Below are 22,607 nucleotides of genomic sequence, written 5' to 3' on the forward strand. Positions count from 1 at the left end.
TACCCGTCGGAAGGCTTCGTTCTCACACAAACCCCGCCAAAGGGCATCGCTAACCCGTTACCCGTCGGCAGGGTTCGTTCTCACACAAACCTGATTGAAGGGTAACCCTATCCCTTTGATACCTGTTTGTTAGGTTTGTTTTCACACTCACCCGACTGAAGGGTAACCCAAGCCTTTTACACTTTGGTCTGGCTTGCTTTCACACTTTTACTCTTTTGTAACCAAGTTCAGAACCACATTTCAAATACTCTACCGTGTTTTTCTTTTCAATCCATTGTGCATAGAATGGATTGTCCCATTCATTGTACTCATTTGTTACCAAATTCCTTGAACTCATCCGATGACTTTGTAACCTTTAGGATTGGTTACTGGAAGTAGCAAACTACATTTCCTGCCGTTGGATTCATGCTCCTGCCTTTCACAGTCTGAGGCCATCTGGTGTCTTCAGAGTCGTCATTCCATCTCAACAAAAACTGTTGATCGGCTTCTATATCTTCCCAGTCCATATACCATGTCCGAATACCATGTCCAAATCTTCCTGGTCCAAATACCATAGCTTCCCGGTCCATATACCATGTGGTGTTGACAATGCCTTAGATTCTCAACCACGAGCTCAAAACTATCATCCACCACCACAGACACTGAGGATGCATGTGGTGACAGTGGAGTGAAAAAAATTCCCAGCAGGAAGACTCCCCCAAAAGAAAAAACTTCCCTTCAACAGGAAGATAAACTGCAGTTATCAAACTTTGATTAGACGTTATGTAAGCTGAAGCAGACACTCATACTGAAGATGTATGCTGACAGTGGATAGAAAAAACTTCCCTTTAACAGGAAGACATTCCAAATATATATATATATATATATATATATATATATATATATATATATATATATATAAATAAATTTTAAAAAGTGAACAAGGAACCAAGTAAGCTTAAGCAATGCCTCCTACTAAGGATCCATGTGGTAACAAGACTTTCCAGAAGACTTCCCTTTAACAGGAAGATTTTCCAAAATAAGGTTAACACTGCAGCAATTTCTTTAAAAGTTAAGTTAAAGCAATGACTCGTACTGAGGATCCCATCCGGTGACAGTGGAGAGGAAAAACTTCCCTTTAACAAGAAGACTTTCCAAAAGAAGTTCACACTGCACCAATTTAAATCCAAGATACACAAGTAAGCTTAGGCAATGCCTCAAAAATGCATGTAGTGACAGTAGAAAGAAAAAGCTTCCCTTTAACAAGAAGACTTTCCAAAGGAAAAGAAAAACGGTTATCAAACATTCGTTAAAAGTTATGAAAGCTTAAGCAATATCTCATGTTGAGGATACATGTGGTCACAGTGGAGAAGAAAAACTTCGCTTTAACAGGAAGACTTCCAAAAAGATGAATACTGCACCAATTACGTATATTCCATTATAAATAAGCTTAAGCAATGCCTCCTATTGAGGACCCACATGGTAACAACAATGGGAAAACTTCCCTTTAACAGGAAGACTTTCCAAAATAAGGTTAACACTGGACCAACTACTTAAATTGGTTAAAGGTTAAGCTAAAACAATGACTCATACTGAGGATCCGATCTGGTGACAGTGGAGAGGAAAGACTTCCCTTTAACAGGAAGACTTTCCAAAAAAAAACAAAAAACACTGCACCAATTATTTAATTTCATTAAAGGTAAAATGAGCTTAAGCAAGGCCTCCTACTGAAGATGCAAGTGGTGACAGTGGAGAGGAAAAACTTCCCTTCAACAGGAAGACTTTCAAAAAAAAAAAAAAGGCTAACACCTCACCAATTATTTAAATTGGTTAACAGTTAAGTAAGCTAAATCAATGCCTCATATTTAGGATGCATGTAGTGACAGTGGAGAGGATAAACTTCCCTTTAACAGGAAGAACCCTCCAGCAAAACCAGAAGTTGGCTCTGTATGAAAGGCCATCTGTCACTACCCCCAGGGGATTTGAAAGGACAGAATAAAGAGAGAGAAAAAGAAAAAGAGCTGCTCCAGGAGTGTTTCTATTGGAGAAAAGAGAGTTAGTTGTAGTAGAAGCTGCTTTGGTGCTTTACCTATGAGAAAGAAATTGTTATTTGCAACAAAAAGTCTGCCAGTTGCTTAGTCTAGGAGAGAAAATGGGTTAAAAACAAACAAATACTGAAGGACAGGTCCCAGTCCATCTTCTCCAGAAGGAAAACATGGAGTTCAGCTGAAAACCTGCAAATAAGAGATGGTGGATTACAGTGTGAACATTACCTCTGTGACCTCCGGCCTGCAGCTCCAGCAGATCCAGAAGAAATTAAGTCAGCTCCAGCAGATCTCTTTGTTGTCGTCCAGAAGGAATGAAATCGCATGACGAAATTGCACGATGCCACGCATTGTTTCGGCGCAAAAAATTAATCGGTTTTCACGTTTAAACGGAGCGTAAATTTGTTTGACTTATTGAATTATTAAAGTATGGACCCTAAATTTCAAACTAAATATTAAGTAGGTACAAAAATATAAAAAAATATTTATGTTGAAATATAAAGACCTCATCTTCACCCAAAAACGAATTTGATATTCATTGGAAAGATAATTATCCTAATGCAGCTATAATGTCAACATAGCCACATTATAATAGTACTAATAAGTAGGTATGTTATCAAGGTATAGTGGTATTTACAAAGCCTAAGATGAATCACTTCCTACAACCTCTAAACTGTATTTGCCAAGTCCTTGGCACCCATCCTTCTTTTTACTGAACTGACTTCAGATTCTAGTTGCACCTAAACCTCCATAGGTCACAAGACCACAGCAAAGACAGAAGGATTTACAACATCAGAATCCTTCTCAGCTCATTGACTCTCAGCAGAGAATCAAACCAAACCAGGCCTAGCGTTGGCCTTCAACAAACAGCATTAGCATCAGCAGCGTAGCAAAACTCGCAACAGCTCCTACCCTGAGATGTCTTCTGGACCCGCCATTGGAACAGTTCTTTGACTTAACCAACCTTTGATGGGTTGGGCGGATCCGCCAGGCACCTTGTAGCGATTCCTCAGCTTGACGGAAGCGATCCTCAGCTTCATTGAAGGGATCCTCAGCTTGATTGAAGGGATCCTCAGCTTGATTGTAGTATATCCATAATTGATCAATTGCTGGCGATCCTCAGCTTGATTGTAGTATATCCATAAACGATCAACTGCTAGCGATCCTCAGCTTGATTGTAGTATATCCATAATCAATCAACTGTTAGCTCCAGGTGCCATTACATCTCCTCAGATGTTTCAGGGACGCCAGCAGCCTGACAAACCGCCGCTGAGAGGCCGTGGTCGAGTCGCTCCTTGTGTGCTGCTATGTTTAGACACACACAAAAAAAGGTTTCACTAACGTAATCGGTGTAAAAAGATAAAAAACTTAGAATAAGGTATCCAAAAAATCAGGCCCGGCAGGATGGGCGTTGCCCGCCCACAGAGTCAACTGTGCCCTCCCTGGACTGGAAGCTGTTTGTTCTTACCACCTTAAAGTGGCCAACTCTCTGTTATTCCTATATCGATTTGATACAATAGGAGCGCCTGCACTTCCTATATCTGTGCCTCCTGTCACTTTTTTCAGCAGTTAAAACTGTTTAATCTGTTGTTAACACGTCGTAACCCGTTTTTCCGAACTGCTTTTAAACGCAACATGAGTGCTAACACACCTGTGCAACAGCGAAGTAGACCTGCTGTTGCTGTGCAGAGCTACTCGGGTGTGTGTTAGAATCATGGCAGCAAACCAGCAAAACGCAAAGAACTTTGCACATTTCCCCCCCCACACTAACAGACCGAGTTCAGGAATGCTGCTGGATATAGGCAGGGGCGCTGCCAAGAATATTGGGCCCCATGACAAAAAATTAATTTAGGCCCCCCCACTCAGCTGCTGTTACAATTTTTTGAGTCTATCTGACCTATAAAATGCGTCACAATTTTAAAGGCTTGCAACTGCTTTGCTTTCTTTGGTCCAATATTGATAACTAGCACAATATTTACTGCTCATGACTTTTACATACAGTCCACATACAGTGTGCAAGTAGGTTGCTTAAATTTTTTCTATAAGTTTTAGTTTACTGAAATGTCTCTCCCCATGAGCAACAGTCATAGGCAACATGCAAAATATACATGAAGCAATCCAGACTTCTCAAAAAGTACTATGTAGTTGCATTTTATTCAAGTTGCAGTATATAACTTTAATAAAATTATGTTTTCTCCATATTTGTTAAAGCTGTCACCATGTGGTGACAGTTTGTTATGAGACAGATAATCTGTGAAAACAATCAATCTCCTCCACCTGCTCCCTGAGCTGCTATTACTGGCTAATGTAATGCAACGTTCTGACCAAAACAACCAATCAGAACCAGTAAGAGGGTCTTAGTGCCGTCAATCAACCTCATTCACTCACTGCTAAATATGCTAATGGTGGAGAAACAACTTATCATTACAGGAAAAATGTTTATTTGCTGTCATTAGCAGATATGCTAACTAGACTAAGCATTCACAACAGGCTGCGCTAGCTACAGCATAGGGATGAGCAGCCACATGAGATTGTGATTGACAGCACTAAAACTCTCCTGTCTCCGATTAGCTGTTTCTAGATAGTACTGGGAGAAGGCAGAGGAAATTGATTTTTCACAGATTATCTCTCATGCCATACTGTCACAACACAATGACAGGTTTAACAAATATTCTCAAAAATTGTTTTATAAAAGTTACATACTGCAGCTTTAATTTCACTCAGGAGAGGACGGGTCAGGAGGGACGTGGGTTAGAGTTGCTGCTGACTGACTCATCTGTTGTTAAGTGGCAAAAGGTACAGGGACAAACTCAATATATGAATATGTTGATCATTTCTTTTCTTAATTCATTAAATGCTAGTGAAAAGGAGGCAAACAGTAGCCTGTAGCTAAGCTAACTATGCTAAATGGTTGATAATCTCACACAGTCTACCCTCCTCTCTTGGAGAAAAACTGGGTTATAAATCGACACTCTTGCCTTTTGCTCTCTCTCCCTCTCTCTATTTTTATTTATTTTGAAAACCTGATTTTATCATTTTTCTTAGCAGCATAGTAACCGCCACAGTCGTTCTTGTTTTCTACTGACTGCTGCTGATCACCGTCACGGTCAAGCGCTCCAAGCAGGAACAACCATTTCATGCAGATCCAGGGGGGTGTTCAGGGCAAATATGAACATTTTGGCCTGGGAGGGTAACATTTAATTTTTACTGCTAAAAACAATTTTAGAAAACACAATATAATTAATTTTGTAATTGACAAGGCCCCATTTTCTTTTTATTTCTATGACCAAAAAAAAAGATAATAATAATAATTGTGGAGGGCCCCCTGTTGGCCCGGTACCCTTGGAACTTTTCCTCCTATATGGCGCCCCTGGATACAGGTAATGTTTGCTAAAGATGACTAGCTATCTAATACATGAATATGTAGACACCTCATTGAGCGCTGAGTCCATCTTGTATGTGGCAGTAGACTTGTTTCAACCGTTTTAAAATACAAACTGGATTAATTGGCATTACCTTTCACAGGTAAGAATAAAAGAAAACAATTTTTACAAGCAGAATTACTTGACTTTGTAGCCAGAAACTAGCTTCTAAACAACAGAGAAATATTTCCTATGAAGCTAGATTGGCCCGAAGTAACCACTGATTATTATTTTCTTAGCATAGCTAACGTTTTCATGCTGTGTTTTCTAATGAAAACAGGAAGTTTCTAATGAATGCTTTAGCCTGTGTACCAGGACTTCTCAGAACTCATTGGACTTCTCCCAGTTTAAGCAGCAGATTGAATCCCCATCTGTGACCAGTGTTCTCAATATAATATAAATAAATTTGTGTTTTATTGCGCCCTTTTATTCTTTCACTTTTTGTGTATTTTAAAAGAAATATCTCAATCCGAAGTAATAGTGGATTAAGACAGTTTATGTAATGAAATAAAAAATTATTTACTCTGTTAGCTTTGTTTCCACCCTATCTTTGCTGTCCATAACAGAGTTGACATATCATACTGTAATAAATATATTTTTCTGGGAAAAAAAAGTAAGAAAAAATATGTAGCAAATGTTTGACAGTGACTGATTTATCAAAGTTTGTCTTTACAATAAAATATCTAAAAATAAAAGGAAACTATTTTTTTCTTCATATCTCGAAACATTAAATGTACATTAAATGATGAAATCATGTAAATATGTTCTTGAATAAAACACTGTACAAGTGTGTGTCTGTTCATCAAAGTCAATATAAAAACTATTTATCAATCATTACTATCAAATAAAAACATTGTGCTCTTTATTCAGAAATCCCCCAAACCAATTAAATAACCACATCAAAAGTTAGGAACGCTGTCTTTAGTGCTTTCTTTGATTACCAGATATATTAGTGTGCGAGAGATAATGCGTCAGTGACGGGTATTAACTTAAAAGGCTTTGTAGAACGGCACTTTGTAAAGTTCGGTCAATTTAATTTTTATTAGCTTTCTGGCAGATAAGCCACGTTCAATATGGCGGACGCTGTGACGTATTGCAGCAATGGCCGACCCGCTCCATGAGGCGTCTACGTATGCTATATCTATACAGCATGTTAAGCTTGTTAACAAATAGCCTATAGACTACTGTTGTTGTTGTCTATGTTCAAAAGTGGGTAGTACTTGTTACATTAACTTGAGTAACTTTTTTGGAAAGGTACTTATAAGAGTAGTTTTACCGCAGGGTACCTTTTTGTTTTACTTGAGTAATGTCATTATTGCTACGTAGATTCATTTTGCCCACCCAAAATAAGTCGATGTCCCCCTGTTAAACTCGTCTGGAGCCGGTGCTGCGAAAAATAACTTACCGAATAACCAACGTAGCGATTTCAAACATGGCGCTCCCGCGGCCTACTTGCCATCGCTGCAGCCTACTCGTAGGCCAAGTACAAGTCGCCAAACTAGGCCTCGATGAACACTGACACGATTTCAATCGGATCCAGTTTCAGTCATAAGGCTGGGCGTCCACTTCGGATTCCGCGTCTTGGGATCAGAAAATATCATTTTTAATCCAGGTCCCAAAGTTCATGAATATCAGACCGACAGTTTCGTGTCTCTGAGCGGCCAGATGCTAGCCACATCTTTTTTTTTAAAAAACACTCACGTAGAAACTGCGTCATATTTCTATCCAGCACGGCGCATGCGCATCACACTCACTAATAATAGCAATGGCTCTATTCTGTTGCCAGTTTTCACATGCTCAACTGCAAAGAAACAGTAGGAATCTAAATCTCGTATAAAACACGTTAATAGTACTACATGTTTTTTTTAATAATCTATCCCTAAAATATTTTTAGAATAATTCAGAGAAACAGCAAAATTTTATATTTATTTTTCATAATGTAGGACTGAAGATTTTTTTTTCAAATATTTTCAAAGTTTCAAAAGAACAAACTAATTTAGAGAAACAGTAAACATGTATTTATATATGCACATATATAACTATATTCATAGTTTTTAAAACTATATGAGGGATAAACTTGCTTTTTATGTTTTCAAAGCTTCATATCAAACTGCTGCTCCAGTATGTCCTGACTCTTACGGAGAGTGAACAGTGTCAAATGACAATAAATAACTTATGTAATAATTATTTAAGTGTGTCATTAATTTATTAAAATTCTTCACTCTCCATAGATCTGTGTCTTTTGATCTGTCTTTTAAAAAATGTAAGTTTTTTCATAAGCAATTCATAAATTGCTTATTTAAAAATGTACAATAAAGTTTTGTAAAATAACTTTTTCTTTATATTTGATTCATTTACGCAAATATAAGTCCACAGATCTTACTTAAACGTTCAGCTTGGATTTAATTTAAATGTAAATCATGAAATTCTTGTCATTTTGATATTTCTTAACTAAGTACATTTTATTTACTGGTCAGAATCCAGAGCTGTGCAGATCAACTGTGATCTCTATAGAAACAGAGACGTTCTGCCTTCAGCAAAACCACCAGTCAGATCCACTTTTCTGTCAAAATTTCTTTTATAGTTTTAACCACATTTATTATCTTTCAAGTCCCTTATTTAACTGTAAGCCATTTACTTAAAGAAAGTTGTGAAATTGCAAAATCAAAACAGAATTTTCCTCCACTTTCCAATTTTTTCTAATGTGTTTTGAAAAATAAATCAACTTAAAATAACAGTATAGCTGAACTGATAATGTGCAGTCTCTATTTTATTACGATACAATTAAATATTAAATGATCAGATATTATTATCAGGGGCTGCACAGTGGCGCAGTTGGTAGAGCTGTTGCCTTGCAGCAATTTGATTCCCGGCCCGGGGTCTTTCTGCACGGAGTTTGCATGTTCTCCCTGTGCATGCGTGGGTTCTCTCCGGGCACTCCGGCTTCCTCCCACAATCCAAAAACATAACTGTCAGATTAATTGGTCTCTCTAAATGTGAGTGTGTGTGCATGGTTGTGTGTCCAGTCTGTCTCTGTGATGCCCTGCGACCTGTCCAGGGTGAACCCCGCCTCTCGCCCGGAACGTTAGCTGGAGATAGGCACCAGCACCCCTGCCGACCCCACTAGGGACAAGTGTGTAAGAAAATGGATGGATGGATGTTATTATCAATTTCTCTGTACTTATGGAGCCATTTCACAAAATGATTTTTAACTCTTATTTGAGTAATTTCTTGGACGGCTACTTTTTACCTTTATTTAAGTAAAAACATGTTGAAGTAGTGCTACTCTAAACTTAAGTATAGAATATTATTATCTTCACACTCTATTAGTCAATCTGATATGCAATAACTACAACTCCCACAATGCCATGCATCTGTATTTGACACGTGTGGCCTTCACACACTCATGTGACCCGCACGTAAACATGGCGGACGTGGAAGTAGCAAAATCTTTGAGCGGTTTACTGAGTGGAATAGCTCAGATGGTGTATTATAATAAAAGCGAAATTACGGAGGAGTTGCTGAAAAATGAGCTGTATCCGGAAATGCCGCAGGAGGAATTCAAAGTTTTGTTCGAAAAAATGAAAGGGCTCATAAAGGTAAGAGAAACATGTTTTCCTGTCTGCAGATACAAACGAACAGCCCAAAACAAGTATCTATGCATTGTCATTACTATTAAAGGTAGCGAAGAATCTTTTAGTGTTAGAAAAACTCTTAATATTAATGTTAAGATAATAAACTATTTGATTCAGGCTCAACATTAGTCTTGGCTTTTAGTACGATTTTACTGCGCCCTCTTTAAAGCTAGCTTAAAATGAATGGTAAACGTTTTAGATATTATTTGTAAATTAACAACAAATAATGAAGTTATTTGCGTACCCCTGCTTCCTTTATTAATGTTGTCAACTGAGGGCAGCATTGCCTGCTAATTTAAACATTACAGCAACAGTTTTGCCTTAACATCTGTCAGAGCTCAAGTTTACCTTTATTTAATTTTAGCATGTAATTTCTTTTCTCATTAAGAGCAAAAGAACTGATGAGAAACATAAACAAAGTGACACACACACACATGTGTTTGTAATTTAAAATATACAAAGGGGGTGGCAAGATCTCAGAAACGTTTTTCTTTTTTTCTAATTTTTTTGTTTCATTTAAAAAATGTTTAAACAGAGACAAGACTTAAAATAAAGTTGCAGCTCCTGGATAGAAGTTTAGAAATTAACCATCAAGCTAATAATAGAAGTAAATATATTTAAAACTGACTGTAAAATACGGATTCAATACAATCAACAGTTTAACCTGTAAAACTACTATATATTAATAATAATTTCATTACTGGTGGCAAACTATTCCAAATTTGGGATTCTTTTTAAATGATGAGGATGTTTCTTGAAATTATGTTTTGTCTGTCCAATTGGCAAAAAATGTGGTTTAAATGCAGAATTTGCATACATAAATCTTGAAATATAAGTCATTTAGATAACTGTTCTGTTGCGACACCTCCAGGCGCTGCAACCATCTTCTGATGTCTATTTATTTCTCATTTTGTACTATTTATTTCTTTATCTTTGTATATTATGTATATACACATAACCTGCATCTTAACTCGAGTCGAGCAAATCTCAATCTCGTTGTAATCTGTTGATGACGATGACAATAAATCTTATCTTATCTTATCTTAACAATTCTCTATTGATAAATTTTGCAGCTCTACTATATTTCATGTAAACAATTTAAAGAACCACATAAAAAAAGAAGAATTTGATCTTTTTCTTGTAGCAGTCTTCTTAGAAAGGTGATTTTAGTTAGGATGCAATTGGAAAAGCCACAATAAACTTTGACTTTTTGTAGAGATTTGACCTTAAAATAAACTACATTTTCTTACATTCTCTGATTACAGGATTTTTCCCCTGTGGTTTACTCGAGATAACTAGTTAATTTTCCGATTGTTTTCTCAAAATAACAAGTTAATTTCTCGATGGTGTTCTCGAGATAATAAGTTAATCTCGAGAATCATGAGATGATTGGTGTGTCTTAAACATGTGTGTGTGTGTTTGAGAAAACCATCAGGAAATTAACATGTTTTCTTAAGAAAATTATTGGGAAAATGTATATGTGAAAAAGAGAATATAAACTCATTATCTCAAGAAAACAATCGGGAAATTAACTTGTTATTTCGAGAAAATTAGCGGGAAAAATGGGAAATTAACTTATTTCAAGAAAATTAGCAGGAAAAATGGGGAATTAACTTGTTATTTCGAAAAAACAATCGAGAAATTAGCTCATTATCTTGAAAAAACCATTGCGAAATAGTATCTGCGGAAAATGTCCACTCTTGGCTTCTGTAATTGGTTCATCAGGACATTCAAATGATTTTATTTCTTTTTAGAAAACAATTGTATACCTTGGTTTATATGACTAAAGTATTTTGAAATTACTTTAGTAATATGTGGTCAAGTAAATATTGTATAGGGAGTACTTCAGCTTGAATGTGCCAGAAAGGTTGAACAGAAATGAACAGTGAAGTTGCAGAATCCAAACACCCATTTTGATCCTCGTTTTGCTCTCTTCGTGCTCTGAAGTCCATTGCCACGGCAGACATGGACCACGCCCAGCTGGAGGCCTTCCTCACAGCTCAGACCAAGAGGCACGGTGGCAGCGGGCTGAGTGCTGAGCAGGCCACCGCTCTCTCTCGCTTCTGGAAGAGCCAGCGAGTACGGGTGAGGGAGAGCCTGTTGGCTCAGCATCGCTGGGAGCCCACCCTCAGGGGCCTCTCCTGGAGAGTGGACCTCCAAACTGGTGACCGTTATGGGAACGCTGACCACAGAGGGCCAGTCGCCCTGATGGAGCTGGAGCTTGGCAGAGCTGGACAGGTTAGCATCACTCCAGTTTTACGAACATATCAGCAGAAAATATGAGGAATATTTATTTATATTTGTCTGAGGGCTGGGGAATATATCTGAAAACACTTTACAATACAGGCATTTCATATCAGTCAATATCAATAATTATTTCACTGCAAAAACATTGAATCTTACCGAGTATTTTTGGTCTAGTTTCTACTGCAAATATCTTATTACATTTGAAATAAGAGAAAACTGACTTGCAAGTAACTTTTCAACAAGATATATGATCTCACAATAATAATCGACTTATTATTATGAGATAATAATAAGTCAATAAAATTATTGAATTTTAAGTCAACAATTCCTTAATATTGATGAAATACTACTAATTCCCTTGGCAGATTATTTCACTAAAAACATGGGGAAAATATTTTGTTATAAGTAAAATTATCTGCTAATGAAACTAGTACTTTTTTTTATAATTTTTGTACAGTTTTGACTTAGTTACTGCTCTGAGGTTGCTATTCTTTCAGCAAATTGCCTTTTTTGAGTCTCTATACTCCTGTTAATCAGTTACTAAATTAGTTGATAATTACTTCAGTAATCAATTGATCATAACTAATTCAATGAATTATTTCAACAATAGATGTGTTGTTTCTAGATCAAGTTTGATCTAAAATCTCAACTAAAATAACTTGTGTTTAACACAAAGATTACCCAAAAATCTGCATATTTATGTGACCTGGATGCTAACTTTATTGTGATACATTTGGGCTACTGACATGGGTGAAACACAGGGAACATTCCTGGTTTTAGACAGCCTGAATTACAGTAAACACAGCTGACAGACTGGCTATGAGCTGGATTAGAAGACAGATTTTATCATGGCTGGAGGCCTGGATCTGAATGTGATCAGATTACATGTCAATTTTAATAAGCCTCAGCCCCATGACGAAACTACATTTGTTTCTCAATTTCACAGAAAGCAGCTTCAGAGGCTCTCCAAGACAAAAATCTCCCAGAGGTTAACCCCTCAAAGGAAATCCACAACATTAATCTAAAGTCAGGATTTATAAATTACTCATGTTCGTTATCGTAAATGACCAACAGAGGTCATGTTTTCCTCTGGTTTTTACATGGAGATGTCACCAGCTGAACATGGAATACTTGTCGTGCTGTTTTATTTACCTGGATATAAGTATTTTACCATTTTCCTAATCTTTGTTGTATTACAGCACTATGACATATAAATAAATACATTTTCAATAAGGTAATACGGATTATTTTTGCCTGTAATTTGTAAATTAATTTAGTAGTATTATGGGCTTTGTTCATAATTACGGAGCTCCCTTAGGGACATGGAGAATTTTTTTTTCTTTTGTGTTCCCTTGAAAAATTTTTGATCAGTGTAATAATGTATGTTCTTTTGGAAATGCACCACAAACCTATGTGCAAAATAAATCAAATTTCAATCAGTTTTTTGCACTAAAAACTTAAGAGCATAGTTTTCACTGAGGCTTTTTAAATGTGTATATATTTGAAATTTTAAATAGACATTTGTGGCTGTATACAAAATAGACCAGGGTGTATTTGCTTATTGCGCAAAAGAATTTTCTTCCCCCATTAACCACAGGGAGCTCTGTACATAATAACTAAAATAAACCATATAATTTTAATATATTTTATCATACATCCTATTTAATAACAGCAGCTGCGTTTCCGTTGACCATATGATTACACAATTTGACTTTTCTAAAATGAATTTGCTTAATGGAAACATGCCAAATTTAAAAAATACAGAAAAAGTTTTTTGATTTAATGTCTTCGTGGTAAGATGAGGTGCTTTTTCATTGGAATTGGTTTTTCTTGCAAAACGGCAATGGAAACACTTTTTTCACACACAAGTCACAAGAGTGACATGATCAACAACCTGATGTTGCCACTGGTGCAAAACATAAAAAAGAAGACAAGAGGAAGTGATAGGAGGATGATGGCGTGTTTTTGTTTTTAATTACTTACTTCGTGAACAAATTTATTTACGTGTGATTTTTAATTGCATTTCTAATTTGATGGAAGCACTGCAATTAGAAAATAGTTTTTTCTCCGCAAAACTTTGCGCACATTTGTGACAGAAACGTGGCTATTGCATGTCTGCTTGTTTTGTTTCATCAATCTGATATGAATGTAGACACATGTAGCTCTGTCATGGGGCTGAGGCTGATATGTAACTTATCCACTGATGAACAGATATACCACAGCTTTCTGCAAGGGAGTATTATAATAATATGTTTTCTATATTAAAATTACTGTTCTTCCTTCCTCCTTTTTTCTTGTTTCCCATCAGGACTCTGAGTTTTTGTGTCTGGAGGTTGATGAGACCAAGGTGGACCAGGTGCTAAAGAAGATGGCTGACATCCAGGAGAGCATAGACAGAATAGTTCACCGTACATAAAACCCCAGAAAGTTTGTCAGTCTGAGTTACTGGACCTTTGAGCAAGTCCAGCTGTATTTTCTGGTCAGACAAGTGGCTTTATATCAGCCTGAGAGAAATGATTGTCTTCATTGGAAGATTACCTGTAAGTAACGCCACAATAGAGCAACGGCTCCAGCTTCATATAAACTTTGCTGCTGCGGTTCCACAATCGCTTTTTTTTTATTGCCAGAAATGCATCTGCTTTGAATTTGTTAACCAGCTTGATATGTTGTAATATTGAAAGAAGCAAATGTAACACTTAACATAATATCATGTAATTTTGATGTTTTCTGTCTAAATGCAAGTAACTTTTTAAAATAAAAATGTAATTGTCCAGTCAGGTCGTAGGTGTGCTCCTTACTTTTGTGGGAGGTGTGTCATTTCTTGGAGAAGAATCTGTGTTGCTGATAAGAACTGTGATGTTCTTCCGTTGTTTTTATATTATTGTTGATCAGATAAAAGGCATAAAGATTATATACATTTAGGACCATGGTGACATCAGTGAGTCCACCTGCTTTCTTATCAATTATTTATGAGTAGGAAAGAAAAACCTATAAACCTGCACAGTGCCACAGTGTTTGTGTAACACTTCCTCTGTGACAGAAAACCTATTAAAGCAACAGTTTAGTTTTTTTTTTTACCATGATTGAATCTGAACGGTATTTTTAAGCTATTTACAGATGGGTTTTTTTTGTCAAATAAACACAGTTGGTACATGATCATTTATTACCGGATTAAACAAGTGTAGTTAAACAAAGTTGTGTTTATTTTCAACTTATTTCTCTGAAACGTTTTAGGATATAGGTCAGGTTACACCAGAGAACTGAACTGTACATATGTATCATATCTGACAAGCAATAAACAGCTCCTGCAATAAAATCATAAGATTTTAAAAGCTAGGCTGTGTGAACTTTGTTCAGAGCACCCGATTGTTTTTACCAGTAATTATCCAACATCAGATTGATTTAGTAATAAATAAGAAATAGTTACATTTCTGGGAGTATATCTTATCTGAGCTTTTCTTTGACTTGAAAAACTTTGTGAGATTTAGGGATATTTGCTTTTTTCCCCCTGTGATTGCCCTTTATTAACCCTAATGATAGGGTGATAGGGTTGCGACATGTCCTCCCACTTGTTGCTGATTGTGTTGAGGGTAAAGTCTGCTTTTGCCGTCTGTGTACGGTCTGACCCACTGAGGCCTGTGATGGTTTGATAAGATTTCCAGAGGTGAGTGCCTTCTTGATTTACACCTTTGCTGTGTTTTTACTTTAGACATTCATTATCAAAGAACAAACTCTCGGTATTCGAAGCTTTAAATGTGTTGTAGACTGAAATCATGTATGTAACAGCAAAATGCAGTTTATGTGAGTAGTTATTTTTTTAAAACATTAGGCTAACACTGCATATTGATTCATTCTAGCTTAAATAGACCCATATTTTATGAACTACTGACAACATGTCTCTGAAATTCCAAGCAAAGATTTAGTATTTATTTGCAGAAAATGAGAGTACTGAAAAGGATGCAGTGCTTTCAGACCTCAAATAATGCAAAGAAAACAAGTTCATATTCATTTAGATACAATAAAACTAATGTTATAAGTCAGGAAGAGTTCAGAAATCAATTTCTGGTAGAATAACCAGGAGGTTTTCAGTGGGGTTCAGTGCAGTGGGCTCTTAAGTTTTTCCAGAGCTGTATATGTAGATGTTGTAAGTTTCACATTTGTCTCAGTCAAAGGTTGTGCTGGTGGCTAAATAAATACTTCTTTTTGAATTTCAAACTGTTTTAAAGACTCATTGAGTGTGGCATAATCCCCCTGAAGTTTGATCATTTGAAAGTATTGGAACTTTTGAACTAGATTTGATCAAATGCAGTTCAAATTATATAAAAACATATTGAAATAGCCCTTTAATTCATCACCAAATAGGATTCTCAAAGTAGATCTGCTACTGAAAGTTGAACTGCTACTGAATCATTGCTGTCCAGTAACAGCTCAAAGTTATATTTTATTGCAGTGCTTGAGCATAAAACGTAATTAAACAATAGGAAGCTCAAATTGAACCTCAAACTTTTACTGCCTGCAGCAATGACAGCTATATGGTGTTCAGATATGCAATTGCTTTATTGGAAAATGTTCCTGTTGATCTTCATGTCTTTTTCATTGCAACTGAACCCTTTTTATTGTTTAAGTTCCTAATGATTTAAATGTTTTAGCAGAAACAAATTTGATCCAAATTGATGGATGTTGCATATTTTTCTTAATACAAGAAAATCAATTATTTGAACCCCATATGGGCGGCAGTGGCTCTTTGGTAGAGTAGTCATCTTGCGATCGGAAGGTTGTAGGTTCGATTCCAGCTTCCTCCTCCCACATGTCGATGTGCCTCTGTTCAAATTGCCTACTGATCTGTGCATAAATGTGTGCGTGAGTGCGACTGGGTGAATATAGTGTAAAGTGCTTTGAGTGGTCAAAATGACTGGAAAAGCGCTATATAAGTTCAGTCCATTTCCATATGCCATTCAATCTGCTAACTAGATTGATGGAAGGATTTTATAGCAACATTTCTGTTGTGAAGAAAAAAATACTCTATAGATAATCTTTGCAATAAATTGTAACAGAAATTAAGCACATTAAAATATGGAAACAATATGAATTGTTGCACAAAAAGAGAAACTGCACATCCTGCATTGCTTAACTTAAAAACCTTTTGCCACACGACTGTTCTGCAGTTTAGCCCAGAGTCTCAAATAGTTTCAATCCGCGCCTGAAAAAAAATCCAGAGCACGTTGGAGCTTGAGAAAAACCGAACAAGGGAGGAGTCACGAGGCGCAAGACACAGGAAGGCAGGACGTACATTCACAGACTACACTTACGGAGTGGCGGTAACAAAACTGTACGTTTGGTTACGTTAGGTGACTGACATAGAGTTTATTATCCGATTTGGATTACTCACCATCCGAATCTACAGAACCACCGGCCGGTCCGGAGGTGGAATTGGGTCTGCGCCGAAGGAAGGCTAAGGAACCAACCACAGGTTGGTACCAAAACTAAACAATGCTTTTTATTTGTTCGGCTAGTTTACTATTTATAATGTTTAATATGTTTGTACATGAAGGTATTTAGAAACAAGGCCAAATATATATTTTTCCGTAACTCCAGTCGCGGATTTCAGCAAAAATCTATAACAAGTATTCATACCCTTTATATCTTTTTACAGTTTGTCACGTTGCAGCCGCAAAGTTTCATATATTCTATTACGAATTATTGTGAGAAACTGAAGGATAATCTGATAAGCTTGACGTGCGTATATCACCTTTTACTCCGATACCCTTAGATAAAATCCAGTGTAATCAGTTACCTTAAAAAGTCACTTAATTTTTAAACTGGTTCCACCAGTGTGTAATTTAACCTTAGCATAAGTCATCCTGTTCCTTGAATTTGTCAGAGAGTAAGCAAATACGAAGAACAAGGAACACACTATAGGGAATAAGTTTAAAGGTTAGATTATAAATCCCAAACTCTGAACTTCTCTCTGCCTGCTGTTCAATCCATCATCTGTAAATGTTAAAGACTCAGCTGCTAATCTACCAAAACATGACCTTTCACTTAACAAGTAACTCTGTAACTCTGGGAAAGATGTGAGAATCCACATCAGAGGCTGGAGAAGCAAAATAAATAAATAAATAAATAAATAAAAATCATTAGTTTTTCACTCCATGAATATGGCTTTTATGTAAGAGGTGAAAAAAACGAAGCCATTGTTCAATAAAAAAAGCTTAAAATGTTCATCACTTTGAACACAGAGCTCTCTCAAGCATGGTGGTAACAAATGGAAAGGTTTAGATCAAAGCAGTCAGAGTCCAGACTAAATATAATTAACAATTTATGGGAATATTTGAAAGTTGATGTTCATAAACAGTTTCTATACAATCTGACAGAACTTAAGATATTTTGCTAAGAATGGACAAATATTACAGTTTCTAAATGTACAAATCTGGTGAAAGTGCACCTGAAAAGATAGTTCCACAAAGTATTGACACTGGAGGCATAAATACAACTGCATGCCACACTTTTCAGTACGGGAAGCGCCCTTATAAAAACTTGGGCTGATATCTGATATAAATATTGCTGTTTTGGCTGATAACTGATATTTATGTACATCACCTATGTAGATAAATATATCTTTATATTTTACTCCTCATTTGACACCTTGAAACAAACAACCACATCGCTAACTTCACCACTGCTTCTCTGCTTCTGTTAAACTCAGATGTTACTATCAGCCCAGTTTTATTCAGTGGACTGATGCCAATATGTTACACAATGACTAATATGCGTCTCTACTTTTCAACTTTTTCTTGTAAAGCAAATGAAAATAATTTTTGTTTTTCTATCATCTTTACAGTTATGCACTTAAATGTGTGTTTATTTATCACATAAAATCCCAGTAAAATTAAAGCTTGTGGCTATAATGTGACAAAATGTGGAAAAATTAGAAGGCTTGGAATCCCTTTACAAAGTGCTTTACGGAGTTAGAATCGTTTTTTTTTTTAAAAAACTGAGGATTAGAGGTACACAATATATTGAATCATAATCATCATTGCAATACCACTGTGTGCAACTGTTGGGTGCAATATTTGCACTATTTAGTAAGATATTTTTAAGTGCCACGCATACAAATCCTGCAGGCAGATAAAGTCTTTTTATCTGTTGAAAAGGCGACCTGCCCTCACTGCTGACACTTGTGTTTGTTGGCTTAGATGCTACAACTCACAAACAGTGATGTGGTCATTGTGAGTCACAAAAACGTAGATTAATATTATACCAGTAAGAGGTATAATGTTGCAATTATACTTTTTACTGATATTATGCAGCCCTACTGAGGAACTACTGGCCTATAACTCGTTTTGTGACATGTTGACACAAAGGTAAGCCATCCACTGGAGCTACAGGCTTAGCAAAATAATAAAATTAATAATAATAGAGTAATTGTTCTATTGAAAACACATATCCACCAGATAAATGAACAGATAAATACAAAACAAAAGGATCGGCCCAAAAATGACTTAATTAAGGAGAGGATTTCCTCCTCACACAGGTAATGTGTTGCCTGAGATAATGCAAATAAGTAATGTTTTAATAAATAACCCTAAACAAATTACAAAACAATAGCTCCCAATGAGCAGCTGACAGCAGTTAGAGGCAGTTAACATTTGTAAAATTAAACATAGCTAAAATGGACAACCTTAATAATGATAACAGTTAAAGGCGTAAACAAAACATAGCAAAATTACTCATGAAACACTGAATGTTATTAAATTTGCCTAAAGTATATGTTAAAATATAACATTTGTAAAGAAAGCTCAGATCTGATAACAGTTACAGACACAACAGAAAAAGGGGGGAGGAGCTGTCAGTTACCCGTTACTATGGTAACCAGCAGAACTTAAAACACCAATAAATGTCTGAAGAAACAACTTGTTGACTAAACAAAATAAATTCAAAGAATAAATAAACAAATTTTGACAATCTCCACATCTACAATATTGTTAAATAAAACCCTGTTACACTTAGACGTAACTCAGAAGATTTCCGAAAGTTGAAGATTTTTGACCCTGGAGCTTTTTCTAGAACATTTCTGAGATTAAATCTTAAAAGATTTTATTTTCTTTCGACAATGGCCTTAATACGCTGTTGTAATTTCCTCATGTGGTTTATGACTAGACCACACCACGAAACTTTCTACAGGTAGTTTTGTGTCTGTATCTTTTTGCACTTAGTGGCATATTAACAAAATAATTAACCCATTTAACATCAACATTTATGTTGTTTGAATATCAGCCAAACACGTCGAAGATGATGGCACATTTTGCTGTGTGTATTTAATAATAAATCACATTTAACTTTGAATAAACATTTACTAGGTCTACTGAGGATAATATGTGTGATGAATGATCACATTCACTTTAACAAAAACATTTCTTACTGCTTTAATGTTTACAGTTTGAATTCCTGATGGCTGCAGAAAAAACAGAAACAAGCTTCTCCTCGCTGCAGAGCATTCATGTGAAACCGGGGGTAATGTGAGTGACACCCACAACCAGCAAGCTGTCAGCCTATTCAGAGGTATGCAACAAGTTGTGCTACTCTTTGGTACAATACTTGCTCGGGGCACAGTCTATACTGTAAGAAAATGTGTTTCTCTGAAGAAAAAGCACATCTATTATCTTGCAAAATTTATACTTTGTAACTTTTCCACATTTTATCATGTTACTGTATGAAACTTCAATGTGTTTGTTGGGATTGTTTGTGATTGCCCAACACCCTGCTTAATTGTGACAAGTGATGAATTACTCTCTTGTGTAAATGTGCTACACTTTATTTGAACTGCACAGCCACGTAATAAAGTTCTAATATTTTACAAACTTTGTACTTATTACCTAAGATGGAGTAGCTTTCAACAAACAAGCAATTTCCTCTTGGGGCTCAATAAAGTATATTCTATTTTATTCTACTCTATTCTAATATTAATCCCAGCCATGTGGCCCCTTGTGTGTGCAGTCTAAGCCCACTGAGCCACTGCTGTCTGTAAAATGGTGTCATGTGCATGGCTGAATTGGAAACGTATGATTCCTGCTTGCCTGTCTTTGTTACGGAGAAAGTAGGAGGGATTAGAGAAGGGATGAGGAAAAATTGTTCCTGGGGAATTAAGAGGGAAAATGTGGCCTTGTATTCTGCAAGTTTAAGCTCTAAAACCAAACTTCGGAGGATCAAACTTCCTGTTGACCTTCTTGTTACATATTTCTCCCAATCCTTTCAAAGTGGGCTATTATGTTTCTGCATATTCCTATTCATTCTGCCTTTACTGTGAGTCTTGACATGGCACTCCAGATCTTCTGGTTTTTCATTTATTTGCTGTTGTTTTAGTTTATTAATATATTGTCTTTTTTTCTAGATTCACGGTGCACACATGCCATTGGGCCGGAAGAAAGGAAAGGCCCTTTGCATGTTGATGATGATCAACATCTTGATCTGTGTTCTGGTGGGCGTTTCGTGGAAACTTGGGCATAAAGGCGATCCGAAGGGGATTCGGATTCCATCCAAGAGGTTCTGGGGCCGAATGTTAATGAGCAAATCCTTCTGGAACAAGGAACAGCAGCGCTTGGACGTGATTAACAACCCGCTTATCAACTCTGAACTCTTTGGAGGCTCCTTCATTGCTCTGCCGGATTGGCTTAATGATACCGGACCTCTTGACCCATGTGAAGCGGATTACCGGGTCGCAAGGCAGGTTTTGGACTACAACATTCTACCAAAGCGGTTCCAGGACTTTCTTTTACACATGCGCTGTAGGATGTATCCGATGCTGATAAACCAGCCCCACGTCTGCGATGAAAAACCCTTCCTTCTGCTGGTGGTCAAGTCACTGATGCCGCATTTCGACCGGCGCCAGGCCATTCGCCAGACATGGGGACACGCTGGCTTCTTAGCCAATCGGAGTGTGGTGACAGTGTTCCTGCTTGGCAGAACTTCATCTGTGGACAACTTCCCCGACCTGCAGGAGATGCTAAACCATGAGGCAAAGCTTCACAAAGACCTGCTGCAGTGGGACTACAGGGACACATTCTTCAACCTCACCCTTAAAGAAGTCCTTTTTCTAGAGTGGTTCAGCACGCACTGTCCTCATGCTCAGTATATTCTCAAGGGTGACGACGACGTCTTTGTTAACACCTTACAAATCATTGACTTCCTGGAAGGCTTGTCTGAGGGCAAAGGCAAAGATTTGTTCATAGGTGATGTTATCAAGAATGCAGGTCCCCACAGAAACAGAAAACTGAAGTATTTTATCCCTGAGAGTGTATTTGTGGGGCAGTACCCACCGTACGCTGGCGGTGGAGGCTACCTGCTCTCTGGGGATTTAGCAATACGTCTTTCCAACATTTCTCAGGAGGTGGTCTTGTATCCCATTGATGATGTCTACACTGGGATGTGTCTGGAGAAGCTGGGCCTGGTGCCTAAAAAGCACCCAGGATTTAGGACGTTTGACATTGAAGAGAAGTACAGGGACAACCCATGCATCTACAGAAGCCTGATGCTGGTTCACAGTCGAACACCACAGGAGATGCTGGAGATCTGGCCGTGGATTACTCACCCTGAGCTGAGCTGCCAGTGACCTGTTTCAACTGGTTTTAAAGTTGTCAGATAATCTGCTTCATTTTGTTGAGTATTTTAAATATGTTTTTACATATTTGTTAAAATGGTCACTATGCACTGAAATTATGAGATAATCTGAGAAAAATGTTTTCCTTCTCCCAGTGCTCCCAGTTCTTGATGCTCCATCAGAAATAACTAATCACAGCCAGGAGGAGGGTCTTACTGCTGTCAATCGCCCTCATATATGAGCTGCACTCACTCTCCCCCTTTCTCTCTGCTACCACAAAGGAGCATAAATATGCTAGTTATGCTAGCATGACCTAGCATAACTAGCATAATTGGTTATGCTAACTATGCTAATTAGCATAGCCAAGCAGTTTTTCTGTAACTGTAAGTTATTTCTCCAATATTAGCACATTTAACAGAACGTACATGAGGATGATTGACAGCGCTAAGATACTCCTCCTGGCTTTGATTGGTTGCTTTTGACCAGAAACTGTGCATTTATGCTGATGGTGATTTTAGCTTAGAGAAGAGATGGAAGAAATTGATCTTTTCACAGACTATCCGTCTTATGCTGTACTGTCACGACAGCTTTAACAAATATGTAAAAAAGCATATTTTTGCAAAAGATACAAAATGCAGCTTTAAAGTAATTATACTATTTTATTGATTTAAATAGGTGGATT

The 22,607-nt window shown here is 36.9% G+C and overlaps 2 protein-coding genes across 2 annotated transcripts; both read left to right on the forward strand.

The window, feature by feature from the left end:
* The first annotated feature begins 8,814 nt into the window (after window positions 1-8,814).
* Window positions 8,815-14,660, forward strand: commd1 (copper metabolism (Murr1) domain containing 1). Its single transcript, XM_032564197.1, has 3 exons — window positions 8,815-9,045; window positions 11,029-11,319; window positions 13,637-14,660. Exons 1-3 carry the CDS (start codon window positions 8,815-8,817, stop codon window positions 13,742-13,744), a joined length of 630 nt encoding a protein of 209 aa, XP_032420088.1. The 3' UTR covers window positions 13,745-14,660.
* A 1,448-nt stretch (window positions 14,661-16,108) lies between these two features.
* On the forward strand, window positions 16,109-22,211 carry b3gnt2a (UDP-GlcNAc:betaGal beta-1,3-N-acetylglucosaminyltransferase 2a). Its single transcript, XM_032564071.1, has 4 exons — window positions 16,109-16,657; window positions 16,733-16,798; window positions 19,768-19,890; window positions 20,720-22,211. The coding sequence occupies exon 4, from the start codon at window positions 20,735-20,737 to the stop codon at window positions 21,935-21,937; it is 1,203 nt and encodes a 400-aa protein (XP_032419962.1). The 5' UTR covers window positions 16,109-16,657; window positions 16,733-16,798; window positions 19,768-19,890; window positions 20,720-20,734; the 3' UTR covers window positions 21,938-22,211.
* Window positions 22,212-22,607: the final 396 nt, after the last annotated feature.

The sequence above is a fragment of the Xiphophorus hellerii genome, chromosome 5, assembly GCF_003331165.1.
Source record: "Xiphophorus hellerii strain 12219 chromosome 5, Xiphophorus_hellerii-4.1, whole genome shotgun sequence".
Classification (NCBI taxonomy): domain Eukaryota; kingdom Metazoa; phylum Chordata; class Actinopteri; order Cyprinodontiformes; family Poeciliidae; genus Xiphophorus; species Xiphophorus hellerii.

Bases quoted from the DNA above. Each gene is read 5' to 3' on its own strand.
- b3gnt2a (XM_032564071.1), top strand. From the start codon at position 20,735: ATGCCATTGGGCCGGAAGAAAGGAAAGGCCCTTTGCATGTTGATGATG.
- commd1 (XM_032564197.1), top strand. From the start codon at position 8,815: ATGCATCTGTATTTGACACGTGTGGCCTTCACACACTCATGTGACCCG. The intron at 9,046-11,028 runs GTAAGAGAAACA...CGTGCTCTGAAG, and splicing joins AAATGAAAGGGCTCATAAAG to TCCATTGCCACGGCAGACAT. The intron at 11,320-13,636 runs GTTAGCATCACT...GTTTCCCATCAG, and splicing joins AGCTTGGCAGAGCTGGACAG to GACTCTGAGTTTTTGTGTCT.